The 23,038-nt window shown below is 36.2% G+C and overlaps 2 protein-coding genes across 4 annotated transcripts in view; one reads left to right on the forward strand and one right to left on the reverse strand.

Moving 5' to 3' along the window:
* Nucleotides 1-16,576, reverse strand: part of LOC109725660 — a 55,021-nt gene extending 38,445 nt beyond the window's left edge. Inside the window, exons 1-9 of one of the 2 annotated variants that reach the window (XM_020254931.1) lie at nucleotides 16,360-16,576; nucleotides 16,049-16,187; nucleotides 15,857-15,928; nucleotides 13,752-13,853; nucleotides 13,494-13,662; nucleotides 13,240-13,338; nucleotides 11,017-11,166; nucleotides 10,050-10,089; nucleotides 8,623-8,680 (exon numbers count right to left, since the gene is read on the reverse strand). In XM_020254931.1, the coding sequence (XP_020110520.1) occupies nucleotides 8,623-8,680; nucleotides 10,050-10,089; nucleotides 11,017-11,166; nucleotides 13,240-13,338; nucleotides 13,494-13,662; nucleotides 13,752-13,853; nucleotides 15,857-15,928; nucleotides 16,049-16,187; nucleotides 16,360-16,482 (952 nt within the window). In that variant the 5' untranslated portion in view covers nucleotides 16,483-16,576. Of the gene's footprint in view, nucleotides 1-8,622; nucleotides 8,681-10,049; nucleotides 10,090-11,016; nucleotides 11,170-13,239; nucleotides 13,339-13,493; nucleotides 13,663-13,751; nucleotides 13,854-15,856; nucleotides 15,929-16,048; nucleotides 16,188-16,359 lie in introns of both variants that reach the window. The other variant, XM_020254930.1, reaches the window with a different exon arrangement.
* Nucleotides 18,166-22,459, forward strand: LOC109725916. Of its 2 annotated transcripts, XR_002220375.1 has the most exons (3): nucleotides 18,166-18,772; nucleotides 19,232-19,341; nucleotides 22,387-22,459. XR_002220375.1 is itself a non-coding variant. In XM_020255318.1 (2 exons), exon 1 carries the CDS (start codon nucleotides 18,237-18,239, stop codon nucleotides 18,762-18,764), a length of 528 nt encoding a protein of 175 aa, XP_020110907.1. In that variant the 5' UTR covers nucleotides 18,166-18,236; the 3' UTR covers nucleotides 18,765-18,772; nucleotides 19,232-19,482. The 2 variants fall into 2 exon arrangements, 1 of the variants encoding a protein (XP_020110907.1); XM_020255318.1 differs by lacking the exon at nucleotides 22,387-22,459 and having other exon boundaries at nucleotides 19,232-19,482.

Here is a 23,038-nt window from a genome sequence, read left to right on the forward strand (position 1 = left end):
AAGTATATATATATATATATATATATATATATATATATATATATATATATATATATATATATATATATATATATATATATATAATTAGGCTACTATACTATCTATAGTACCGGAGCTCCGGTACTATAGTCTTGTTTTCGATTTTAGGGTGTTCAAATTAACGATCCACACCGTTAAATATGATCTAGAGTATATGAAGTTCTTAGGAATAAAATTTTAGTTTTTTCCGACGTTGTTTACTTACTAAATAAATTATGTCAAAATGGACGGTGAAAATTGAATAATCTTTAAAATTTGAGCATAGGACTTTTAAATTCAAGATCAAGAATGTTAACCTTAATCTAGATAGTTTAAAGTATTTTCAATAAAAATTTGAGGAAATTTAGATTCTTCTACACCGTTAAACTCCAAACTCGCCATAGTAGCCATTAAAAATTGACAATTTTGAAATGGTTTGATGATAAAATAAACTATGTCGAAAAAATATAAAATTTTATTTCTAAAAACTTTAAATACCCTAGATCAGTTTTAATGGTGTGGATCGTTGATTTGAACACCCTAAGATCGAAAACAAGACTATAGTACCGGAGCCCCGGAACTATAGATAGTATAGGAGAGTAGCTCTATATAAATATATATATACACAAAATTGGGCTAGAATACTTTTAATAGTATTTGAGCCCTTTTACTACTAAGTTTATAACCCCTAGATGAAAAATTGTAGGCTGGGATGATAGTGGCCCCATAGGATTTAGCGGTTGTCCACCTAGGTTTAGTGGGTGGTTGGTAGAATAGCATGATCTAAAAAGTGGAATTGATCAAAGAGTAGATCTAATGGTGGAAAACTTAAAGGGCAATTGCCTATATACCCCTGAAAAGTTTCCGGCTTTCTTATTTACCCCTCTTAGAAGGCTAATATTGAAAATACCCTTCTTCTCTTCCAAGTTCTTTCTAATATACCCCTAAAATTAAATTCCGTTAGTGAGGTGTTAACAGTTGCCGTTATCTCTGAAAAATTACCATTTTGCCCAATCCAATATACCCTTGTACCGTAACTAACTTTTCTTATATACCCTTCATATAGCAAATACATTTCTTATTTGCCCTTCAAATATCAATTAATTAATTAATTAAGCACATCGGGAGCGAGCAGATGAACGGATGAAATCGATCGCAGCTAAACCAACCTTGGTGGCTGGAGGTATAGTTAGTTACTTCGGATTCGGCAAAAATTCGGTACGGATATAATTCGGATATAATTCGTCTTTTAATTTTTAAATTCGTTGAAAAATACGGCTAAAAAACGGATTCGGCAATTATTCGGATACGTGATTTATACGGATATTATGCGTTCACCAATTAAAAATTCGGGATCAAAAATTCGGCTATATAATAAATATATAATAATTAATATACTATATATATTGTTATTATACTTTTTATATATAGATTAAATATATTTAAAATTATAATAAACATATATTAATAAGGGATATTAATAATATATAACTTATATATTTAAAAATATTAATAAATAATTACAAATTTATAAATAAAATATTATATAATAATATTTCTATATAAAAATAAAATACTATATGAATAAATCTATTAGTTATTATTATTATTATTATCATCAGAAAACACGACAGTTGATTTACAGGAACATAGTTATTAAATAATTAAGCGCTAATTACTTAATAATTGTCATTAGTGACAGGATGATATGTACAGCNATATATATATATAATGAGGGAGGTCTACCGTGGACCTCCCTCTCATCCGGTCCACGAGGCCAAACTGGCCTCGTGAACCGCGCACACCCGCGGCCCCCGTCCGCGCGCAACACCGCGCCCTCTTGTTCCCAGCACGCAGACGGCCTCGTGCGGACGTCCTCGAGCGGACGACACGCGGACGACCTCGGGCAAGACGGGATCGTCGCTGCGTCCCTCTTGCTCCCGGCGCTGGCCAAGGCGGCGGAGGAGGACGACGATGACGAGAGCGGCGACTCGCGGGCCCTTTTTTTTGTGCGAATGAGGCGAGGCTTCTTGGGGCTGGAGGTGGAGGTGGAGGCGGAGGAGCCGGCGCCGAGGTTGGCGGCGGTAGTGAGTTGCTAGCACTCGCGGCGGCGGGCGGCGGCGGCGCCAGGCTTGAGGGTAATGAGGCCAAGTTGGGAGAGAAAGAGAGGATAACTTAGGGAATAGTTTAATAAGGTAGGGACAAAATAGGTATTTTAATTAGGTTTTAACTCTGGTATATATTTAACCCATGTTTAACCCGAGTTAGTTTAACAGGAGATAACTGCAGAGGTATTTTGGAATAACGGTGGAACATATAAGGAGTATTTTAGAAAGAAAAAAAAGTAGGGGTAAATCAGATATTTTCAAACGTATGAGGGGTATATAGGTAATTATCCCAAAACTTAATAACACCAAATACTTGGTGCTATTAGAAGTATCCTAGCCGAACTCTGTGTGTGTGTGTGTATATATGAGTGCAACAGCTGCAGCTAGTATGATTCCGTGGAGCCCTTCGTGCTAACGATTTGTTTTCGATGATAGGACATCCGAATTGAGGATCAACTCCGTTAGACATCATCGATGCTATTGGAAGTATTTAGAAACAAAATTTTATGTTTTTTCGACATCATTTGACTAAGGCCGATGTGATGCATTTGTAAGTTTAACGGTGAAGAACAATCCAAATCCAATAAAATTGTGATAGAAATTTTTTCACTATTTAGAACAAGATCAACACCTCTAATCTGAAATTTAAATCTTGTATCATTATTTTTATGAGATTTTTACTTTCAGTCGTTTATATTTAGACTACTCATTTTATAGTCAAATGATGTCAAAAAAACATGAACTTTGATTTTTAAATACTTCCAATAGCATAGATCATGTCTAACAGAGCCGACCGTTGCTTCGAATGTCCCATCATCGAAAACAAATCGTTAGCACAGAGAGCTCCGTGCTAGCAAAAGCATACTAGCTGAACTCTACCCCCAACTCCCCTCTCTCCGCCACTGTTGAAAAGCTTAGGCGCGAGGCGCAGGTTGGAGCACCTAGGCATGAGGCGCGAGGCGCAAGCTGGAGCACCTAGGCATGAGGCGCGGGCCTTAGCGCCTCAGCAATAGCGAGGCGCAACGCTATTGCTGAGAACGCGCGCTATTGCTGAGAACGGACGCCTCGGCCCATAGGTGTGCGCCTCGCAATATTAAGTTCACAAGCAAGGTTTTAAGTGCCCATCGACACGGGCCGTATCTACCGTGCCGTATCGTGCCAACAAGATACCGGCACAATAAGACCCTGTACCGATGGCACAGCTCAAAACCCTCTATTCTTTAAATTAATAAGTAATTTCCTCAATAAAATTCAAAAGATGTGATAAAAAGACATAATAAATAGTTAGAATATTTTGTTGCTAAAGAAAATAGATATTTTATGCTATTATGTGTCGGCACACAAGAATTTTTTTGACCGGCACGCATCAACACGGCTCGGCACACACCGTGCCGGCAAGTTTCCGGCACGAACCCGTGCCACGGCACTTAAATCCTTGTTTACAAGTATTTTGGATTCAAGTTTTCGAGTTGTCGGATTTTGAATTTGCATCTTATTCTTTAGCCCGACAAGAATACTTAAAAAATCTTGAAAGAAACCCCAAACAACTTTTCGGGTTGTCGGGTTTTGAATTTGCATCTTATACTTTAACCCAATAAGATACTTAAAATAATCTTGAAAGAAACCCAAAAAAATCCTAAAAACCACCTGCTCGCCTCCTCTCCGTCTCTTGTTCTCCCACATCCTCTCTCTGTCGAGCATCCAGCAACAGCTGTGCTAGCAGTAGCAAACAACGGTGGCCAGAACAAGCAAGCAGCAACAGCGGCAATAAGAAAACCAGCAGCGCTCAGAAACAACAGCAGCATTAGCAAGAACATCAAATTAAACTATATGCACGTGTTTTCTTTACTTTTTTTATGGTTATTTTATTTTTGTATAGTTAGTTTGGGATTTTTTAATGTAGAACATCAAATTAAACTAGGCATAGTAAATGTGCGCCTCGCCTTCTTGAGGTGCGCACCTCGCAGTGCGCCTCGCGCCTAGGCTCCAAGGGAGTCTTGCACCTCTTCGCGCCTAGGCTCCAAGAGAGTCTTGCACCTCTTCGCACCTCACGCCTTTCCAAACACTGCTCTCCGCACATACCCCATATATATATATATATATATATACACAAACTTTAGTAAGAGTTTTTACCAACAACGTATGCAATATGAATGCATGAAACTCCTAATCAAACATACAAAACAAATCCAGGGAACTAACCCAACCAGGAAACCTTAAGCATATGCCCATCATCACACAGGTAATATTCCAATTTACATATCCCATAAAACACCAAAGGCATTCCCTCTTTAACAGAATTGAATTGTACACAACAAGTGAAGGTACTTAATTCTTCTTTTAGACATCCAAATCAATTGCACCAACAGGTAATGCAATTGCTTTAAAATAAAAGTAGGAAAAATCTTCAAGCTTTTTTCTCATGTTTCACTGCAAAACGAGCATTATGAAGCACTAGCGTAGGAACCCGCGCGATGCGGCGGATATAACCATATTTGATTAAATTTAATAGTATAAAAAAATACTTTAAAATTTTTAGAATAAAATTATAATTCAATGAAAAACAACGAAAGATAAAAAAAAAAATTATGGAAAAAAAAAAATTGTTACATAGAAATCAGGCCCCTTTGTATCCTCATTTCGGGCATTCTCTACTAACTGACAATTTTGTGAAGAATCAAAGTGCCTTCAACCCCTTTTCGGCAAGTCCATATCTTAGCCAATACTTTGCGTCCTCCGAGACCATTAGAGGAAAGGGATACACACCCTTTGTATAACTATACATTACAAATTTAAATGGTCGAAATCGAGGAAGGTTCGAGGCTAGGGTTAGAGTTCAACTCACTCAACGTTGACGGCGAGAGCGAGGGCGGTGCGCCTGCGGGGCTTGAAGTTGGAGCGGACGTAGTAGGCGAGATCGTTGTCGAGGACGCCATATGTCGTGCCCACGGCCTTCTCGGGCAAGGCCTCTTAGAAAATAGAAACTAATGAGGGGGAAGTCGAAACAGCGACGTTACAGAGAAGGAATTAATGAAATGGGAAGCCGAAGAAACATACGTTATGGAAAAGGAATTAATAATTAAGACGGGAAGCCGAAGAGGCAGACATTACAGGGACGGAATTAATGAGACGGAAAGCCGAAGAGGCAGACGTTACATGGAAGCAATGATTGGAGAGTAGAAATTTCGGAGTGAAAATGAGGGGTGAAGGAGGAATTGTCGCGTGGCAAACTCCAAGAGAAATAATGTATAGGTATAGATGATGGCAAACAGCATGAGGGTGGATATTATAAATCCTTACCTCCCTCAAACTTTCTGGGCTATATTTATATGCCCACTCTACAAATTATTCTAGCGGAATTATAGTGTGTGGCAGTAAAATAACAAAGGCAATGAAAACACTTGTATATGCCTTATAAATACCACATCAAATGTGTATTACAATGCGAATGGGATATTTTGGACATGCCTAACAAAAATTGGGACATAATGCTGCAAGCGTCACACCCCTATAGTTCCCTATTAAGTGACACTTGAAAAATGAACGAGTAGATGACCAGAACGCTAGCATTGGTAACTAGGATAAATTTTTAAGCCATGTGGGTAGGCAAAGGCACATCTGCTTAACATAGTATTAGAAAAGGTTAGAGACTTGAGATACAACGATGTGGTAGGATCTGCATCTGGTATGTGTTTTAGTCCAACATTGGACATCCGTGGGATACTCTATCAGACCAAAAAACTGTAATATACCGAATCTCCGAGTTACGATGCTAACTTTGATCGAATGGATCAAAGTGAGGCATGAGCGTGATATATGACGTCCCCGAGTTGCTTGGGAGGCGTGGGGATGGTTATTAGTGAGTTTCAAGGTTGTTTAAGTGTTTTCGGCGCAAATCGAGCGCAAAAACGGACTCTGGAGCACTACTACTGTCAAAGTTGCAGAAGTGGCATTGAGTACTGGTACCAGAGCAATGCGGTACCGGTACCCAATTAAGGTGTGTTGGCGCAACTCTCAGGATCCGGACTATGAGAGGCTGCGTACCGGTACTGGTATTGTGTACCGGTACTACGTGGTGACTAGGGTTGCGTAGCCTTCGGGTTGGAAGGCTGGTACCGGTACTGGGAGCCTTGTGTACCGGTACTCCAACCCGAGTACCGGTACTCAGCTAGTGAAGGGCTGAATTGTAACAGTGCAAAATAGAAAGTGTGAGGGGTCTAAATGCAATTGTTGGGGTCTATATAAAATCCCAACCCTAACACATGTTAATTGCATGCAAAAAACACTTCGGTTCCTCCTCCTCCTCACCTTCTTCTTCTTCTCTTCTAGCCCTATTCTCTCAAGGTGGGTTTGAAGGAGACTTGAAGGTGGAATTTGGTGATTTTGGTGGAGAAAAAGCTCAAGAGCAAGAGGAATTTCATGGAGCAAGAACATACGGTAGGCTTCTTGCAATTTCTTTGTTAGGGTTTAGTTATATACCCTAAATAGCTTGGTTTTAAGTTTCTTGAATTTCTAGAGCTTGTTCTATGCTATGAAATCCTAGAAAATTTACACCTTGGGTATCATGTATGAAACCTAGGGTTAGAAATGGGGTTTTGTAGAAATAGAGATCTAACATGGGTTTGATCTCTTGTATTTCTAATTGAAGCTTAATTCGACGCATTGGGAGGCTCGAATCAACGTTCTGACAAGTCTACGGCGAGATATTGAAGAAAAGCCTCGTTTTAGTTTCGTTTGCCGTGGGTCGAGAGATCTAGGTGTCTAAAAATTGCGAAACTTGGGTTCTAGCATCTCGGCATCCCTACAAGGTGGGTGGTGCTATCCGAAATCTTCAAATCCTTCATTATGTCCATGTCCCCTTGTTGAGCATATATGTATATGTATAGTTGGCATTCATGCATTATAGGGTTGAGGTTATTATGTGGCCAAGATGCGGGCAATCTCATGTGCTTTCAATGTAGAAAACATGTGAAACAATAAAGAACCATGATATAAAACCTTATGAATGTATGAACAAGGCATTGGACCATAACAATAGTAAACAAGGTGACATTGTGACTAGACGGAATGAACAGCACCAAGAATTGTGAATGCTAGACAAGGAAAAACTATATATGAACTTGTGGCAATTGTGACATGTATTCTCCAAGTGAAGATTGGATCGTACTCGCATATAATCTAAATGCTTGAGGGTGGTCGCTCCACCTCAAGCGGTGAGCTCCGGAGTTGTCATCAACTGGGCAGTAGCGGAATTCTCTCCAGCAAACAATCCCGTCGGGTTGTAGCGGTATTCTCCCCGACAAAAAGGATTTGGTTTGGTGAGTTGGGTTTAACCAAATAATTAACCAAGCAGATTGGGTAAAGGTAAAGGTAAAAGTGAAATGCATGCATCATGAGTATATTCTCTCTGTTCAGTTTTGTACAATCATTGTAGTAGCATTAGTTTGGTTACTGATCTGTTCCTTCTTTCTACATATGCCTGAGTAGACCTAGTGGGTGAGTCGGCGAAGTCGGCGGCCGAACCCACTGGGAACTTTCATTAGTTCTCACACAACTAACCTTGCAGATCCTAGCGCGAGCGGGGCGGTCAAGGATCGCGGCAAGGGCACAACGCCCTAGGTAGTGGGCCTCCTTCGAGTATAGCGGTGTACCCCTTTTGGTTTCATCTTTTGTATGTGATGAAAAGAGTTATGTAAATAAACATGTAATAAATACTTGAATGGACATGGAATGTATTTTGAGGAAATGAATGTAATATATCAAGCTTATATTTGGTTAAATGTAATCAAGATACATATGTGGATACAATAGTAGTACTTTCACTTGCTTTCATGGTTGCTTGCCCTCGTGCAAGCCATGTATATCTAAATTCTTCTTGGGCGAATTTGTTATACACGTTGTTATGTTGAGCCTTAGGCGGACAGAGGAGGTTCTGTCCGTTCGGCGTCTGTGAATGTGCCCGAACCGACCAAACTGGCGGTCGCGAGGCGTGACAGAAAACCATCAAAAAACATTTGCCTTGAATACTTTCATCAGATCAAAAAAGCATCAAAAAAAACTTTTGTTTAACCTATAGGGAGAGATCATTCGAAAGATTATCAAAATTGGCATATGTTATTTCCCTATATAACAATGAAATACAGCAATAAGAGCTCTTCTGGAATTCTTGAGATCACAAAAGAATGCCAACCATATTATCCAGTTTGCAATTGCATCATTCTCCAGGCAAGACTGGATGAACTTCGACGAAGAAAAATGTTATGATCTCCATCTACCATGCCTTTAGTCTTTTATCAAATGTGCAATTTTCAATCACTTTAGTTAAACTAGTTTGACTTTTATTTGCAAATTTTCCATCTTGAAAATTCTGAAAGACCAAAGTTTCAGGGCATCATGGAACAAGAGTAAGATATGTCATTTAAATTTTCAATGTAAACAATTGTTGTAACGAATTGAGAAAAAAATTCATGAATAAATGTAAAATTGTGTTACTTACCAAGGAAGATCTTATTGTCCCTTGTTGATTCAAGTATTTTGGCTTGCAGAGTCTTATTCTGGAAAAAGAAAATTTTCAAAATTTGTGATATTCCAGATTTTAAATGAAAGAAAACAAGAAGACAGCACCAAGACAAAAGAATGAAACCAATCACAATTATAATATTCATATCTTACATAACACTGAACAAAGATACAGATACAATGAACTAATGAAGCACAATAAATGCTCCTTCCTAGAAGGTTCTCTTTCCAGAATTGCGGCCATTTGAGTGAGGTATATAACATCAGGTAACTCAAGGTTAGCCTCGTCTTTGCTCGTTGCTATCGTAGGATGAGAGAAGTTATGTTAATAAAAGGTGAATTTATTATTGATATTCATGGTGGTACTGCAAGCTGTACTAGAATCACCACAATCTATTTTACTGCTGGATCAGCATATTCAGATAGCTCGATACATAGATGATGCAGAAGATTTGTTATCCCAAAATGATAAAATTGAACATCATGTAACTCAAAGACTAGAGAGCAAAAGTACTAATCATATTGCCATCAATATGCTTATTACGAGCTTTAATTGGCTATAACTGTATAAATCTTGAAGGGAAAGACGCTTGCAAGTTTGATGCTCCAGTATTGAGAGTTTCTTTCGAGTTTCCTGACCACTTTGGTGTTTGTAATATTAACTCACATTTATAAGTTACATTTATATTTGGCTCAAAGTTTCTTCTTTTCTCAAGTTCTGGTTATAGGGTTTTTCTTGAAAATTTTAATCATCAAGGTTTGATTTAAAACTTACAGGGATATATCAGAACATTCAAAGCCAACTTCCTGAACTGTGCTACAAAGTGGTCAGGAAACAGAGAGTTCCTACAGTTTACTTGACATCCCTAAACAAATTATAAAATGGAACTAAATAAAGTAGCAACTTATACCCTTCTCTATTTGCCCTTATCATTCTTCCCTCTTTCACTCTTTCATGCCCTTTCTTAACAGAATTTATAAGTTAACAGAATCAAGGTATAAAATGACACTAGAATCTAATCCCGATATAACCAAACTTCTTGGTATAGCATTTGATGACACATAAGAGACAGTCACATCAAAACTAAGGACTCGAAACCATAGTTTCTTTGGAAACAATAAGAATACTCAAAAGGAACTTGATAAAGACAGACTGCATCGATAAAATTAAACATGATCAGCAATATCAATTTCATTCATAGAGAACATTATATTCATAGTGTACAGTTGATGCATCAGGCATGCGTAGAAAGTAGCCAAGCACATAACAAGAGAATAGAAAAGCTGAAAAAGTTGCAATCACTAAACATACTTTCAAGGTAGCATATCAAGCAAAATAGTTGCAGACAAATTTGAAAGATCAGCAAAAAGCAGGAGCTAAAAGGGCAAAGTAATACACTATACCTCCTTGAGTAAGGTGATCTCTGACTCAGACAAACCTCTCCTGTTAAGGAAAGCGCAGAAATTAAACCAAACTAACTTTTGCTTAACAATTCCATAGAGCAAGAGCATGCTAGAGAAATGTATCAGAGAATATGCCGTGATGCACCATCTAGGTAAAGAAGAGGGGATATGTGGACTGCAAACACTTTTGTTTGCAAATAAAAAGTACTAAAGGCCACGACATAGATGTATGTTAACTAGGAGAAAGTAGACATCTTGACATATTATAACAATAACTTACAGAAAATAAGTTTGCAAAATTCATATGTAACCTCCCACATTGTCACACCTTTGACATACAATGAATTTTTGTTATTTGTCCCATTATCTCTAACTAGTTTTCAGTATAAGTGTACAATTCAGCAAATGTTAATATAGTGATCCACAACGCCAAACTCCTAACTTCTATCTTCTAAATCGGCCGATTTGCATGGTAATACAGTCTGTGTCATCATCAAAAGTGATCCGATAGATGCAAATAAAGAAAAGAAAAGCTCACATAATCACTGTTTGATTCACTGATTCATCATGTGGCCTGTCCTTTAGAGATTAAGGTAATATGCAAGGGGAGAAGAAGCTTTATTCTAATACGGAAATTATCTCCAATATAATAAGAAAGTAGCATCTTTTCATCACATTCAAATAGTGAATCATCCAAGGATAAAATGCAAACCTGGAAACACACAATACACTCTATCAAGTATCAACTGATAAAAAAAAAAATGCAATTCACTCCCCTATCCGCGTTCCATGCAGGATCATATAACCTTAATCATGCTAACACAGTAAATTTAATATACTATGAAGTTGCCACAGGCAAGGTGAGCAAAAATAGAAAATCTCAGACGTACATCATCTAAGAATAATATCTGAGAATGGCAATCTGTGTGGCGAATAAAATAGAACATAAGCTTTAAAAGGTTCTCACCGATAACCATAACGAAACTTCTTATCCTTAAGCTTGGGATTCAAAACGAAAATGTTGTACGCATTCTCAATTTGTAGGTAGTCAACAAGAGTTGAGACAACATATTCCATCCGGTCAATGTCTACTTGCCAAAGGAGTTCTTCATTTTCACTGCTGAAAACAAAGCATAAAACAAAAAAATCGGATGCAAGAATGAATTACTCGCCTTTCACCTATCATTTTAAGTCAAAGGGAAATCAAAGTATACGGAAAACTGTGTCATGCCTAGGCCGGCAACATGATGGCCAATACATTTTATATAAACAAAGAATACCAAGTCAGAATGAGGGACCATATGCTATGCATATCTCAGTCCAAGCTCATGGCACATAGCTGGTTTTATCCACTAGCAAGGTAGGTGGCACAAGCCAACATCGCCTGTCATTCTAGTGTGAATGGTATGTAACAAGGTTTTAAGTGCCCGTCGGCACGGGCCGTATCTACCGTGCCGTACCGTGCCAACAAGATACCGGCAAAATACAGACCCCGTGCCGATGGCACAGCTCAAAACCCTCTATTCTTTAAATTAGTAAGTAATTTCCTCAATAAAGTTCAAAAGATATGATAAAAAGACATAAATAGTTAGAATATTTTGTTGCTAAAGAAAATAAATATTTCATGCTATTATGTGTCGGCACACAAGAATTTTTTTGACCGGCACGCATCGGCACGGCTGGGCACGCACCGTGCCATACCGTGCCGGCAAGTTTCCGGTACGACCCCGTGCCACAGCACTTAAATCCTTGATACTATGTAACATGGGATGTAAGAACACATGTAATTATGAAAAGAAAGAAGACTTTAATATAGAATAATAATCATCAACATGACATCACAGTTGGTGAAATCGAAAATATTAATACAGTAAGTGATATCTGAAAACTCTATTACTTACGGGTACTTGTACAAAAGAAAAACAGATTCAAAGATGATATCAAATAAATAAATAAATCCAATCATTTGGTATTCAAAGATGATATCAAATAAATAAAAAAATCCACTCATTTTGGTATTCAAAGATGATATCAAATAAATGAATAAATCAAATCATTTTGGTACCACGGTCTATAATAAAAACCAGAAATTACAGCACCATGTAATTTACATCCCCATGTACTTACGCATAGACCAATTTTAGACAAAACGCACTGACATATGATGATATAGACCGATGCAGTAAAAATTACTATACAAACATCACTTACATGAACCTCATCTTAAGAATTATCCAAGCCTGAGAGGTCCACACAACCAATGAAATTAAATTAGCAGTTCCAATTGTAAGACTATTCTTCGAAACCTCCCCAACAGACTTTGAGACTAAATAGTTGACATCTTATTTACTTGTCTAGATTGTCTTGCTATGATTTAATTCATTCCAGTTAATAACTATCTAAGCCAAACTTCTGTCATAATTTGCTTTAACTTTGTTGAACATCATACAAGAAAAAGAGCGAATCTGCAAAGTACATATCATATTGTTCAAAACACACAAAATCTAAATAAACAAAAATTTAAGACCACATTTGGAAAAAACTAAAAAGAAGCAAAAAAAAAAAAAGAGTTACTACCAAATATTTGATTTTTGTTGTCGAACAAATACTGTAGATGTATCATGTATGGAAGGTAGACTGCAAGCAATCTGCCATCCATAAATAAAGTTTTCTCGCGACTACATCAAAAGATGGGAAAGAAATTGAAAAGGTATTACGATTAATTGTTTTAAAATTTAAACAACGGAGGATATCTTAGATCAAAAGGAGATTAAATTGAACTTCTTGGTCATAGTTTAATCAGAACTGAGTACTTTTGACAGACATTGAACATGATAACAAGGTTTCATCCAAGTAAATGGAAAAGGTTTACTGAGCAAGCAACCAGAGTAAAAATTCATGGAAGTCCAATGGCATGCTGTCACCCTGATAATGGCAACCCACTAAATTTTGCCTAGGAGCTAGCCAATATCAGTTCACACAAAAGGTGGTTGAAACCAAGTAACATGTTCCTTAGACAGAGAGATAAAACTAAAGAGAATAGTTTTCTCTTAGCGGTAGATAAAAAGACCAGATATCAAGAATCACTTTACAAGTTTAGGTTACATTATGCTCATGGATGAATAAGATATGTTTCTTGTTAGTTGGTAATGAACTCATTTGTCAAAAAATTGTAGGCACAAGAACATACCTGGATATTGACAAATCCTCTTTACGTGACAAAGCTTTTATAGCATACTCGAAAACAGAAGTAACTTTTTCTCGCATCTGTATAGCATGTACAGAAAAGCTGCACCACATTAAAGCATCATTTGAGTCATATAAATGAAATCTAGTCATCTTCAAGTGCTAAGTACACAAACTGAAGAACCTTTTTATCATGAAAGTATGACAAGATTATGCAATTAGACAATAAATTATGGGTAAGTGTTAAAGAATAGTTACTTGTAGTTTATGTGGCTGACTAGAGGAAGATGATGCCGTTGGACTTTCTCAATGCTGGTTTTATAAAATGGGGTAAGAACCTCTCCAACGGGAGGAATCCGTGTATGTTCAAAGATGTGATCAATCTTACTAAACCACCGCTCAAGTTCTTCAGGACCCAGTTTAAAGTCTGAAACATTACCAAATATAGAATTTAATGGAAATGACGTAAAGATATATTCTAAATGTGATTGCTTTAACAGTGGAAGATGGGCACACCATGATTCCCTTTTCCTTCAAATCCTATGAAGATGAAGTTCACTGGGACAGGAAGGTATATGGAATCAACCTCTGAAAGCTTCATATAATTCGCAACATTACCTGAAAATAGTGGCAGAAGAATATGCATACATGTTGGAGATTCAATATTTGACAATAATGTTAACTTCACGATGGAAGCAGCATTTGAGGATGAAATCCAAATTTATATATGAAATTTCACCAATTCAATAATGAACATCGTTAAAGTGTTTTTTTAGTGTGAGCGAGTATAAAGGTTAGTAATGGTTTTAATATCAATCATCTATTAGTTACCACTTGGAAGGTCATGCAGCCAATCAAACACGACAGGCACATGAGAAGTAACTACGAGGATAGTGAATACGCAACGGACCCATTTCTAGGCAGTGTCACCTGTGAAATGTGTTTGATATAGTCATGTGATGGACACAGCAACATTTTCAGAGTTTTTGATGTTTCCTAGTTCCTCTCCCTTTATTGGAACTGGGCCTCTTATTCCTTGAGATCTTCCTTGTCCTAATCTTCCTTCTACTTATATTATCCATCTTCTACTACCATAAATCTCCTATGCCATCAAACTTATAGTCGCATACTTTCTTTCGTACCAAATGCAGATCCCATCATCCGATCGAGATGTTGGAGCACCTCAAGGAATGAACCAAACAGCTCAACACAGCTACTATATCTTTCCATTCCGTTTGGTAAGCTTAAACTTTTCATAACACTACATAAAATAAAATATAGTTACCTTAAACTTTTCCATACTTCAATATAAAATACCATGTAGTTATTCCCTGCATCAGAAACCATCATAGCCTTTATTCTCCTCTTTGATCTAATGACCATTATTAGAAGCTGAACAGCTATGAATTTGTTTTGAATTAATAAATACTGCTACCAATTTTCTCATTACCTCTGCACAGATTTTATGTGATTAATGGGCTAGGGTCTTTTTGGCAACAAAAGGCAAAAAATACAAAGCTTTTTTCTTTTCCTGCTTATTTTTTGTCCTTTTTTATTTTTTATTTTTTTTTTAATAATATGTCCACGTCCAAGCCAAGTGCATCACAAGCTAACCAATAATAACAACGAAGGAGAAAAACGTCCACCAGTGCATTCAAGTCAAAATTTAAAATAAATAAATAAATGCAAAACCAAGCAAATCCTAAGCTTGTGGCCCAAAAACTTTGATGGCCAGATTCTTTTTAGACATTTAGGCCTCATCTGGAATTTTAGCAATTTTTTTTTGGCTTTTCGCATTAATTTTGTTTGAAGAATTGATTCCATACTTGTATGTTGCATAGCCATTGAAATTACGTAGCTTAAGATTTCAAATTTGATTATTTGTTTTGTAAAAGGCTAATCATCGTGCATGATGCTCTATAATCATATCGCGGAATCTCTTAAGTATAAATGTGAAGAATTGAGTTAAGTAAGGTTGCTACAAGCTTCTTCGAATTGATTAAACACATGCTCGCCTCCCCCACTCTAGGTATCTTTACACCCACTGTAGATCTAAAGTAGGGCAACACTATAACACCTAAATTAGATCCAGCAGAAACTCTCGTAATCAACTTTAAATTGCAATGACTAGCAGCCAGCGCTGTATGAAACACGTCGTACAATTTTGCCACATGTCACCATCACCAAAACAAATAGACAGAAGCCAAAAATAATGAAAAACCAATAGACTCCATAACACAACTGACGCATCAACTTGTCCTGCTGCATACCAATAAGCCAGATCACATTGACAACTGCAGCTCAAACCTAGTAGACTAAATGACTTGAAAGTATGCAGAAATCCTTCACCTGGATGCATGTTACAACTAAAAGCTACTGAACCTGAAAGCCTGTCGTTTCAGTAGGCATATAAGCTATCGACGATAGATAATCCTAAATCCGTCCTTGCCGTATATTTTCATGCTCCGTTTTCTCTTCTGACTAAGTATAATGTTCATATCAATCAGAAAAGCAAAATAAAGTAGAATCTTAGAGAGGCATAATTTGGCCAGCTAACCACCATAATATTATTATTCAATAACAGCACAATAAAAATCCCATGGCATGAACGAATTAACTACCTGCCTTGGTGTAGTTGAACACCGCCATTCTGCCAGAGTCCGAAGATACTGATCCTTCCAAGTCATCGAAATCTGTCGACACACAGCAACAATACCACCACTTACAATCAACAGAATTCCGTGAAAATGAGGGAGTGATTTCGTACTCATGAGAAGATCAATCGATGTTGTTCGCATTCGACCGAGTCTTACCGCCTTTCCGAATGACGGATTCACTCCAGAATTTACTCTTCGCCTTGAGATTAAACAGCGAAAACACCGAAGGGCTGCCGCTCTTGCGAAATGATCCGGGAGAAGAAGCCGCATCGGCAGCGATCGCCGCGATCAAGAGCTGCAAAACAAAGCTGAGATGAGTAACTACACCAATCTAAACCGGCGATTCCTAAGCAGTATCAGAAGAAGAAGAAGAACCAAGAGACCGAAAACTAAAGAGATGGCAAACATGTTCGATCTCAAATGAAGTGAAAACGTAATTAGGGTTCCAGCGAAGTGAGTGCGCTTACCAGCAGAAGCGAGAAGGAGATCGATAGAGAAGGACGAGGACGACGACGACGAGGAGGAGGAGGAGGAGGAGGAGGGGTGATTGGACGAAGAGATTTCAATGGTTTGGAAGAGGAGAGATCCATAACGGCCGCGTCGATGGAGAGTCGGAGGAGGAGGAGAAGGAGGAGGCGGAGGAAACGGGACGGAGCCCGGCGGTGACGGCGACTCGACGAGACTTCGATTTTAGGGATTTTACGATGTCGCGGGCTGGGTCGGCTGGTCGGGTCGGGTCGGGTCGGGTCGGGCCACGGAACTTTGAATGCTCACTGTTGAAACAGTATGAGTCCGCAAAAATTTGAATTAAAGGCGTGTCAGGTTCGCTTCTTTGGTTCCCTTTTTTTTCACCATCGAACCAGAATTGAAATGGACGATCCGTTTGTGACTGTTTGGTTCGTGAAAATCCTATTCCGATTTCAATTCTCGAGTGGAGTGGGAATCCTTCAATCACCACTTTCAAAGGCCGAATTCGGACGAAATAGATATTTATTCAGATTAAATTTATTTTTTTAACTTTTTTAATTAAAATATAAGTTTAAATTCAGAAATTAAATTTATGATTTTAAATATTAATTTGAATTTGAATTAAAAATTAAAAATTAATCAAGTATTTCGAATCTAACTTATGAATTTCAATTTAAATTAAATTTTAATTTATATAGTTTTATTTAAATTTTATTTAAAACTTAAATTAAATTTAGGGATTCAAATTAAAATTTAAATTGTAATTTAAAATTTGAATTTGAATAAATATATTATAAAGATAAAGTTAATATATTAATTTGATTACGTTTTTTATCTACCTGAACTAAACAACGATAATAAAAATGATTTATTCCGATTCCGATTCTGATTCAAGTAATTGACCAAACAAAATTAGGTAATGGGTCATTCCGATTCCGATTCCAGTTTATTTCAATTTCGATTCTGATTTCAATTCTGACTTCGAACCAAACGCGCCCTAATTTCAAACGTGGCCATCAAAATTTAAAAAAACATATATTAGGCATACTCTTCAAATTTGTAAATTTTATTAATATTATCCCTATAAATTTACAAAGGCCAATTTGCATAAAAAATCCACTAGTTTTGCACTTTTGCAAAAGTGGGCCATCTTTTTCGATTTTACAGATTCGGGTCGAATTTTCAGCAAACTGACCAAAATACCCTGTACCTTTTTCTCTCTTCTCTTTTTTTCGCTCGTTCTTTTTTTTTTTCTCTTCCCAGAGAGCGGCGGAGGCAGAGACGGAGGCGGAGACAGCCCCCTTCGATTTTGTTCGGTGTATCCTTACCCTTGCCTGCGCACATCCCCCACCTTCCTCGCCTCCGATCCCGCTCAGGCTACGCTGCGACTTTTTTTTTCCCGTCCCCGACCCTCCTCTACCGCCTTCGACGATGACGCCTATCTCACCATCTCTCGCCTTTTCTCTCTCCCTCCTCCTCCGCCTCCTCCGCCGCTTCCGATGACGGCATTGACGCCACAGCCTTAGAGCGAGGGATCTGTGGTGGCATTGTCGCTGGCGCCGTGGCCGTTGGCGGAGAGGCGTGACAAAAAAAAAATTATAGAAGAAGGAAGAAGAAAAAAATAAAAACAAAAAATTATATAAAAAAGAAAAAAATAATGAAATTGCACTGTTAAAATAAGATTACACTATTTTAAAACAAATTTGCACTATTTTAATAAAAATTACACTATTTGATATAAAAATTACACTCTTTTGGAATTGATTTTACACTTTTTAAGCTAACGTTGCACTATTTAAGAGAATTTTGCACCATTTTTTTTCCTTTTCTTTTTCTCTTTCTCCTTTTCTTCTTCCGCTGCTGCCTCTCGACGAAGATGGCGTCCCAGTCCCCTACCTCCGTCTCCGCCACCGTCGGATACTTGGAGTCACTCACCCCCGCGCACTCCACCAACACGTGCGCGGGGCGCCCGAATGCCGCCTCCACCTCATCGAAGAGCGACTCAAAAAAAATTTGCACCATTTCTCTTTTAGCCCCTGTTTCGCTTCATCAACAACACTCATCATCCTCCCAACTCCCTAAACCCCCTGGCGGTTCTATGGCCTCCTATACCACCTCCTCTGCCGAGGCCGCGGCGCGGGAGCCGACGCAGCGGGCGTTACTGCTGGCGGCGCGCACCACGATCGTGACGGGCGCGTCACACGGGATCAGGCACGCCATCGCGGCGCACCTCGCGTCGCTCGGCGCCGACGTCCTCCTCGGCTACTCCTCCAACTCTGCTCAGGCTGAGCTCCTCGTCACCAAGCTCAACTCCTCGTCGCCGACAACGAATCCGAGGACGGATTTGGAAGGCAGGGCTAGGTTGTCGGCGAGGAAGAGGCCCGCGGTGGATCCCGTGCCGTAGAGGAGGAGGTACGAAGGGCATACCTTAACTTAATTATTACTACTCACTCTGCTCACTAATTAATTAATTAATCGGTAAGATTCAAGTTGGGAGCCACGAACTTAGGTAGCTCTTTAATTAATTAGCTCGTATGTCAAATAGCTCGTATGTCGAGAAGCCGGCCGGTGGCGGAGGAGGAAGAAGAAGAAGAAGAGAAAGAGAAAAAGAAAAAGAAAAAGAAAAGAAATTGTACAAAATTTTCCTAAATAGTGCAACGTTAACCTAAAGAGTGTAAAATCTACTCCAAAAGAGTCTAATTTCTATATCAAATAGTAGAATTTTCATTAAAACAGTGTAAATTTATTTTAAAACAATGTAATCTTATTTTAACAGTGCAATTTCATCTTCTACTTCCTTCTTATATAATTTTTTGTCTTTATTTTTTTCTTCTTTTTTTTTCTATAATTTTTTTTTGTCACACCTCTCAGCCAACGGCCACGGCGCCAATGAAGACGCCGCTAAAGACCTACCGCTTCGAGGCTGCGGCGTCGCAGAGACCTCCGCGGCATAAGGGTATTTTGGTCAAAAATTAACTAGGGTAAAGTATTTAGCCTATGGTTAACTAAACTTTTCTAACGGATTCTAACGGTAAGGACATATCTGACAACATTGTGAGTTTTGTAGGGATAATTTATGAAAGTTGAACTTTATATGGATATATTTGTAATTCACTATATTTGTAGGGACCTGTATGCGGTTAACCTTTTTTTTAATTCTTCGACTTTTTTTCGTTGTTTTTTATTTTAAAATCTAATACATTAAATAGAATTTAAATTACTAGCTTTGAAGGTCATATGTGTTTAATTAAATTTTGATATCAAAATATTTATCATTTAATATAAGCTATAGTGTGTAGAATGTTAATATATATCATGTGCATGTAAGAAATTTTTTTTCTCCAATCAATTTTAACAAAGTAAATACATTTTTGACTTTTCAGCAATTTGAAATAAGTTTTTCAATTTTAACTTTGTAGTTAAAAAAAGTTTTTTTTATAGAATAGTTCCCAAAATTATTAAATTTGCTTAATATTTAAATAAATTGTTAGAATAATCTGACTATTCAAATTAAGAAAATATTAATAAAAAAGTTATTTTTTATAATATACATAACACTATTTTATTTTTTTTTTATTTAGTTATAATTTTTTAATCTTAATATTTTAATAATTATATATTTTAATTGATTACCGCTGCGAGGCACGGGCCTACACTAGTACACATATGAAGCCGCCGTCCACAGCGACGTTGCGGAGAGGGGAGCGTGGTGGGGGTTGGGGCTGTGCGTGGGGCCCAGCCGGAAGGGATGTGCTTAGTTTTTTTTTATATTTTTATTTTTTTCTTTCCTCATTAATTTAGGCACGAGTGGTTGGGCTTTTTTTCATAAACCTAATTTAATTCTTCCCCCTCATTATAAAAAATTTAAAATATATAATTTTTTACACGTGAATTTAAATAATATAAATTGTATTTATTAAATATAAATTTTAGTTTTATAATATTGATCACTTAGATATAGATTGTACAATAACAAAATAAAAGAGAGATTAGAGTTTAAGTTAATTATTTATTTTTATAAATTTAGTTGCGAGAATTATATGAATATATACAAAATAAATCTATAAACTAAACGACATATTCAAATTTTAAAGTCAAAGTATTATTGACTGCCTTAAATCTAACATATAGTATGGTTGAATAGTAAAAACAAGATTTTGAAAGGTTGGATAGATGATTCAAAATGGTTTATAGTTTAAAAAAATTCTATACGATTCTTTTTTGATCTTAATATCAAACTTCAATGTCATATTTATAGTTTGCTGAGTAATCAATTTCATATTTAAAATTTTTTTGAATATTCAAAATATGATTGATTGATTTTTAATTTTAACAATTAGGTATTCTAAAATTTTTTAGATAATTTAATATATTTTTTCTTGAATGAAATTACTAATTGAACAAAACTAATCAATATTCAACTTTGTTTTCATCTGGAATAATAACACGTTTTCCACTTATAAGACCCGTGACACTATAGTCTTCAAATTTTAATATGTTACGTTTTTTTTTTTACTTTAAGTATAAGGCGTGTAATGCTTTAGTTTCCAAACTTTTAATAGTCGTAATTTCTGGCTCGAACTATAATGTATATGATATTTTAATTCTCAACTTTTACTGCTGTTATAAATATAATTTATTATTTTTATAGTTTTTCTCTTTTTTTTTTATCCTTCTTATATTTTTATTCTTATCCTTATTCTTCAGTTTTTTTTTTATTGGTATTCTTTTTTTTTTATTTTTAAATTTTATTTATTTATTTATTTTACGAAATTGACCTGCTGCAAAGTGTGAGTGCCTTCACTAGTAATATTTACTTGCAATGTTTTTTTTTTTTTTTTTNTTAATTAACTTAAATATTATTTTATTTGAAAATATTATATTATAAATACAATTGAATTTATATCATTTTTTTTTTGAGAGATAGGTAACACACTACCCGCTTTATTTATTTCATTTAGAAATAAACTTAGCTAGAAATGTGAATCAATTAGGATTCGAACTTGGGACCTCGGGTACCAACCACCAAGCACTTTGCCACTTGCTCTAGTTGATTCACATTTCCAGCTAAGTTTATTTCTAAATGAAATAAACGAAGCGGGTAGCATGCTACCTTTCTCAGAAAATTTGCTCTGCAATGTTGTGATCACTTTATTCGATATGTATAACACAATGGAATTATATATTTTACAAAGTATGTTGGTTAATTTTTTCCACCACCTAATCTCTTTCACCATTTTACAAAATGTTTTCAGGATATTGATTCCATATTTTCTGTTTGAGTCACTTCACTTGTCTATAAGTGGATTGGTTTTGCCCCAACACATTCTATTCAAAAAGCAAAATGATGAGCCATCATGACCTGAAACTAATGTGGATACTCCATGGTCTTCAAAGTTCTCTGATTGCTAAAGTTGGTTCTATTATTTTGGTTTTTTTTTTTTGTCACTTTACCTCACTGTTTTAGAAGGACGTTTTATAGAATTTTGTTATTTATCTCTCTTTTTTTTTTTTTTAAACTCCTACAAATGCAAAATGATGAGAAACTTGGATCTGGAATGGATAACAAACACATATAAGGTCTTCAAAGTTCTCGGATTGCCTCCGGTTGAATTGGAGCTAGTATTTGATAACTTTCTCTGTTTTTTCTTAACTATTGCAAATATTCTTGTTGTTTAAATTCACATTCGACCGTATTTTCGCCACTTCTTTATCTCTAGAAATTTAGAGCATTATTATTCCTTTCCTTCTTTCTTGCTGCTTTCGTCGAACTACTTGTTTCAATTAAATGAGTTGAATAATTTCAAGTTAAATTATGTTGTATTCTATTCAAATTGTCAAATTAGAGATATGCAATTGTGTTTGTTATGTTAAAATTTAAAATACATACTTAAAACATCCATCTAATCTTATAGTATTTTTGACTTGATATGTTTCAAATATTAGTTAATTGTATCTTTTATTATTTTGACAAAATATGTAGATTATATTCACAATTCTAATCATTTTTCTTTCTCGTTTTACAGGATTAAACTTAGCGGCTCAACATATCGGAGTTGGCTTGTCTCAAGAACTTTATTTCACTATTTTTTCTAGAGTTTCTTATATGTTGGTTCTAAAAGGTTACTAGTAAGTATTAGATTAAATTTGGAAGGAATTGAAACTTGTAGTTTGATGCATACAATACTTGATATGAACAGGTAATTGTTGGTTTATTTTGATTGTGCTAATTGAACTACTTTCTACTAATTAGTGAGTATATCTTAATTGTTTGGATTAATATTTTATACAAATACTCATTGAGCATTGAATAGTTATGGCATGATGATTACGTGTAAAAATTTGCTTTTTTCGATAAGAAATGTAAAACATTAAATAGTATTGCAAAAGTTTTGTGGCTAAATAATAAATAGTCATAATTTGTTATACAAATATTAATAAAATTTGAAAATTTTAAAGTGATCAAAATAAAATTTGGCTATAAATTATACATAACTATTTATACCAAAAAATAAAGTTTGCCATAAATTATATAATATTATTTGTAGCTATATAAAACTTTGCCACAATATGCATTAAAACATGTATGGCCAAATGCCAACTATCGTCATAAAAATAACAATACTATGTGTGGCTGATATTAAAATGTGTCACAAAATGTAAAGGATTATTTGTGGC

This window comes from Ananas comosus, linkage group 20 (assembly GCF_001540865.1).
Source record: "Ananas comosus cultivar F153 linkage group 20, ASM154086v1, whole genome shotgun sequence".
NCBI lineage: Eukaryota > Viridiplantae > Streptophyta > Magnoliopsida > Poales > Bromeliaceae > Ananas > Ananas comosus.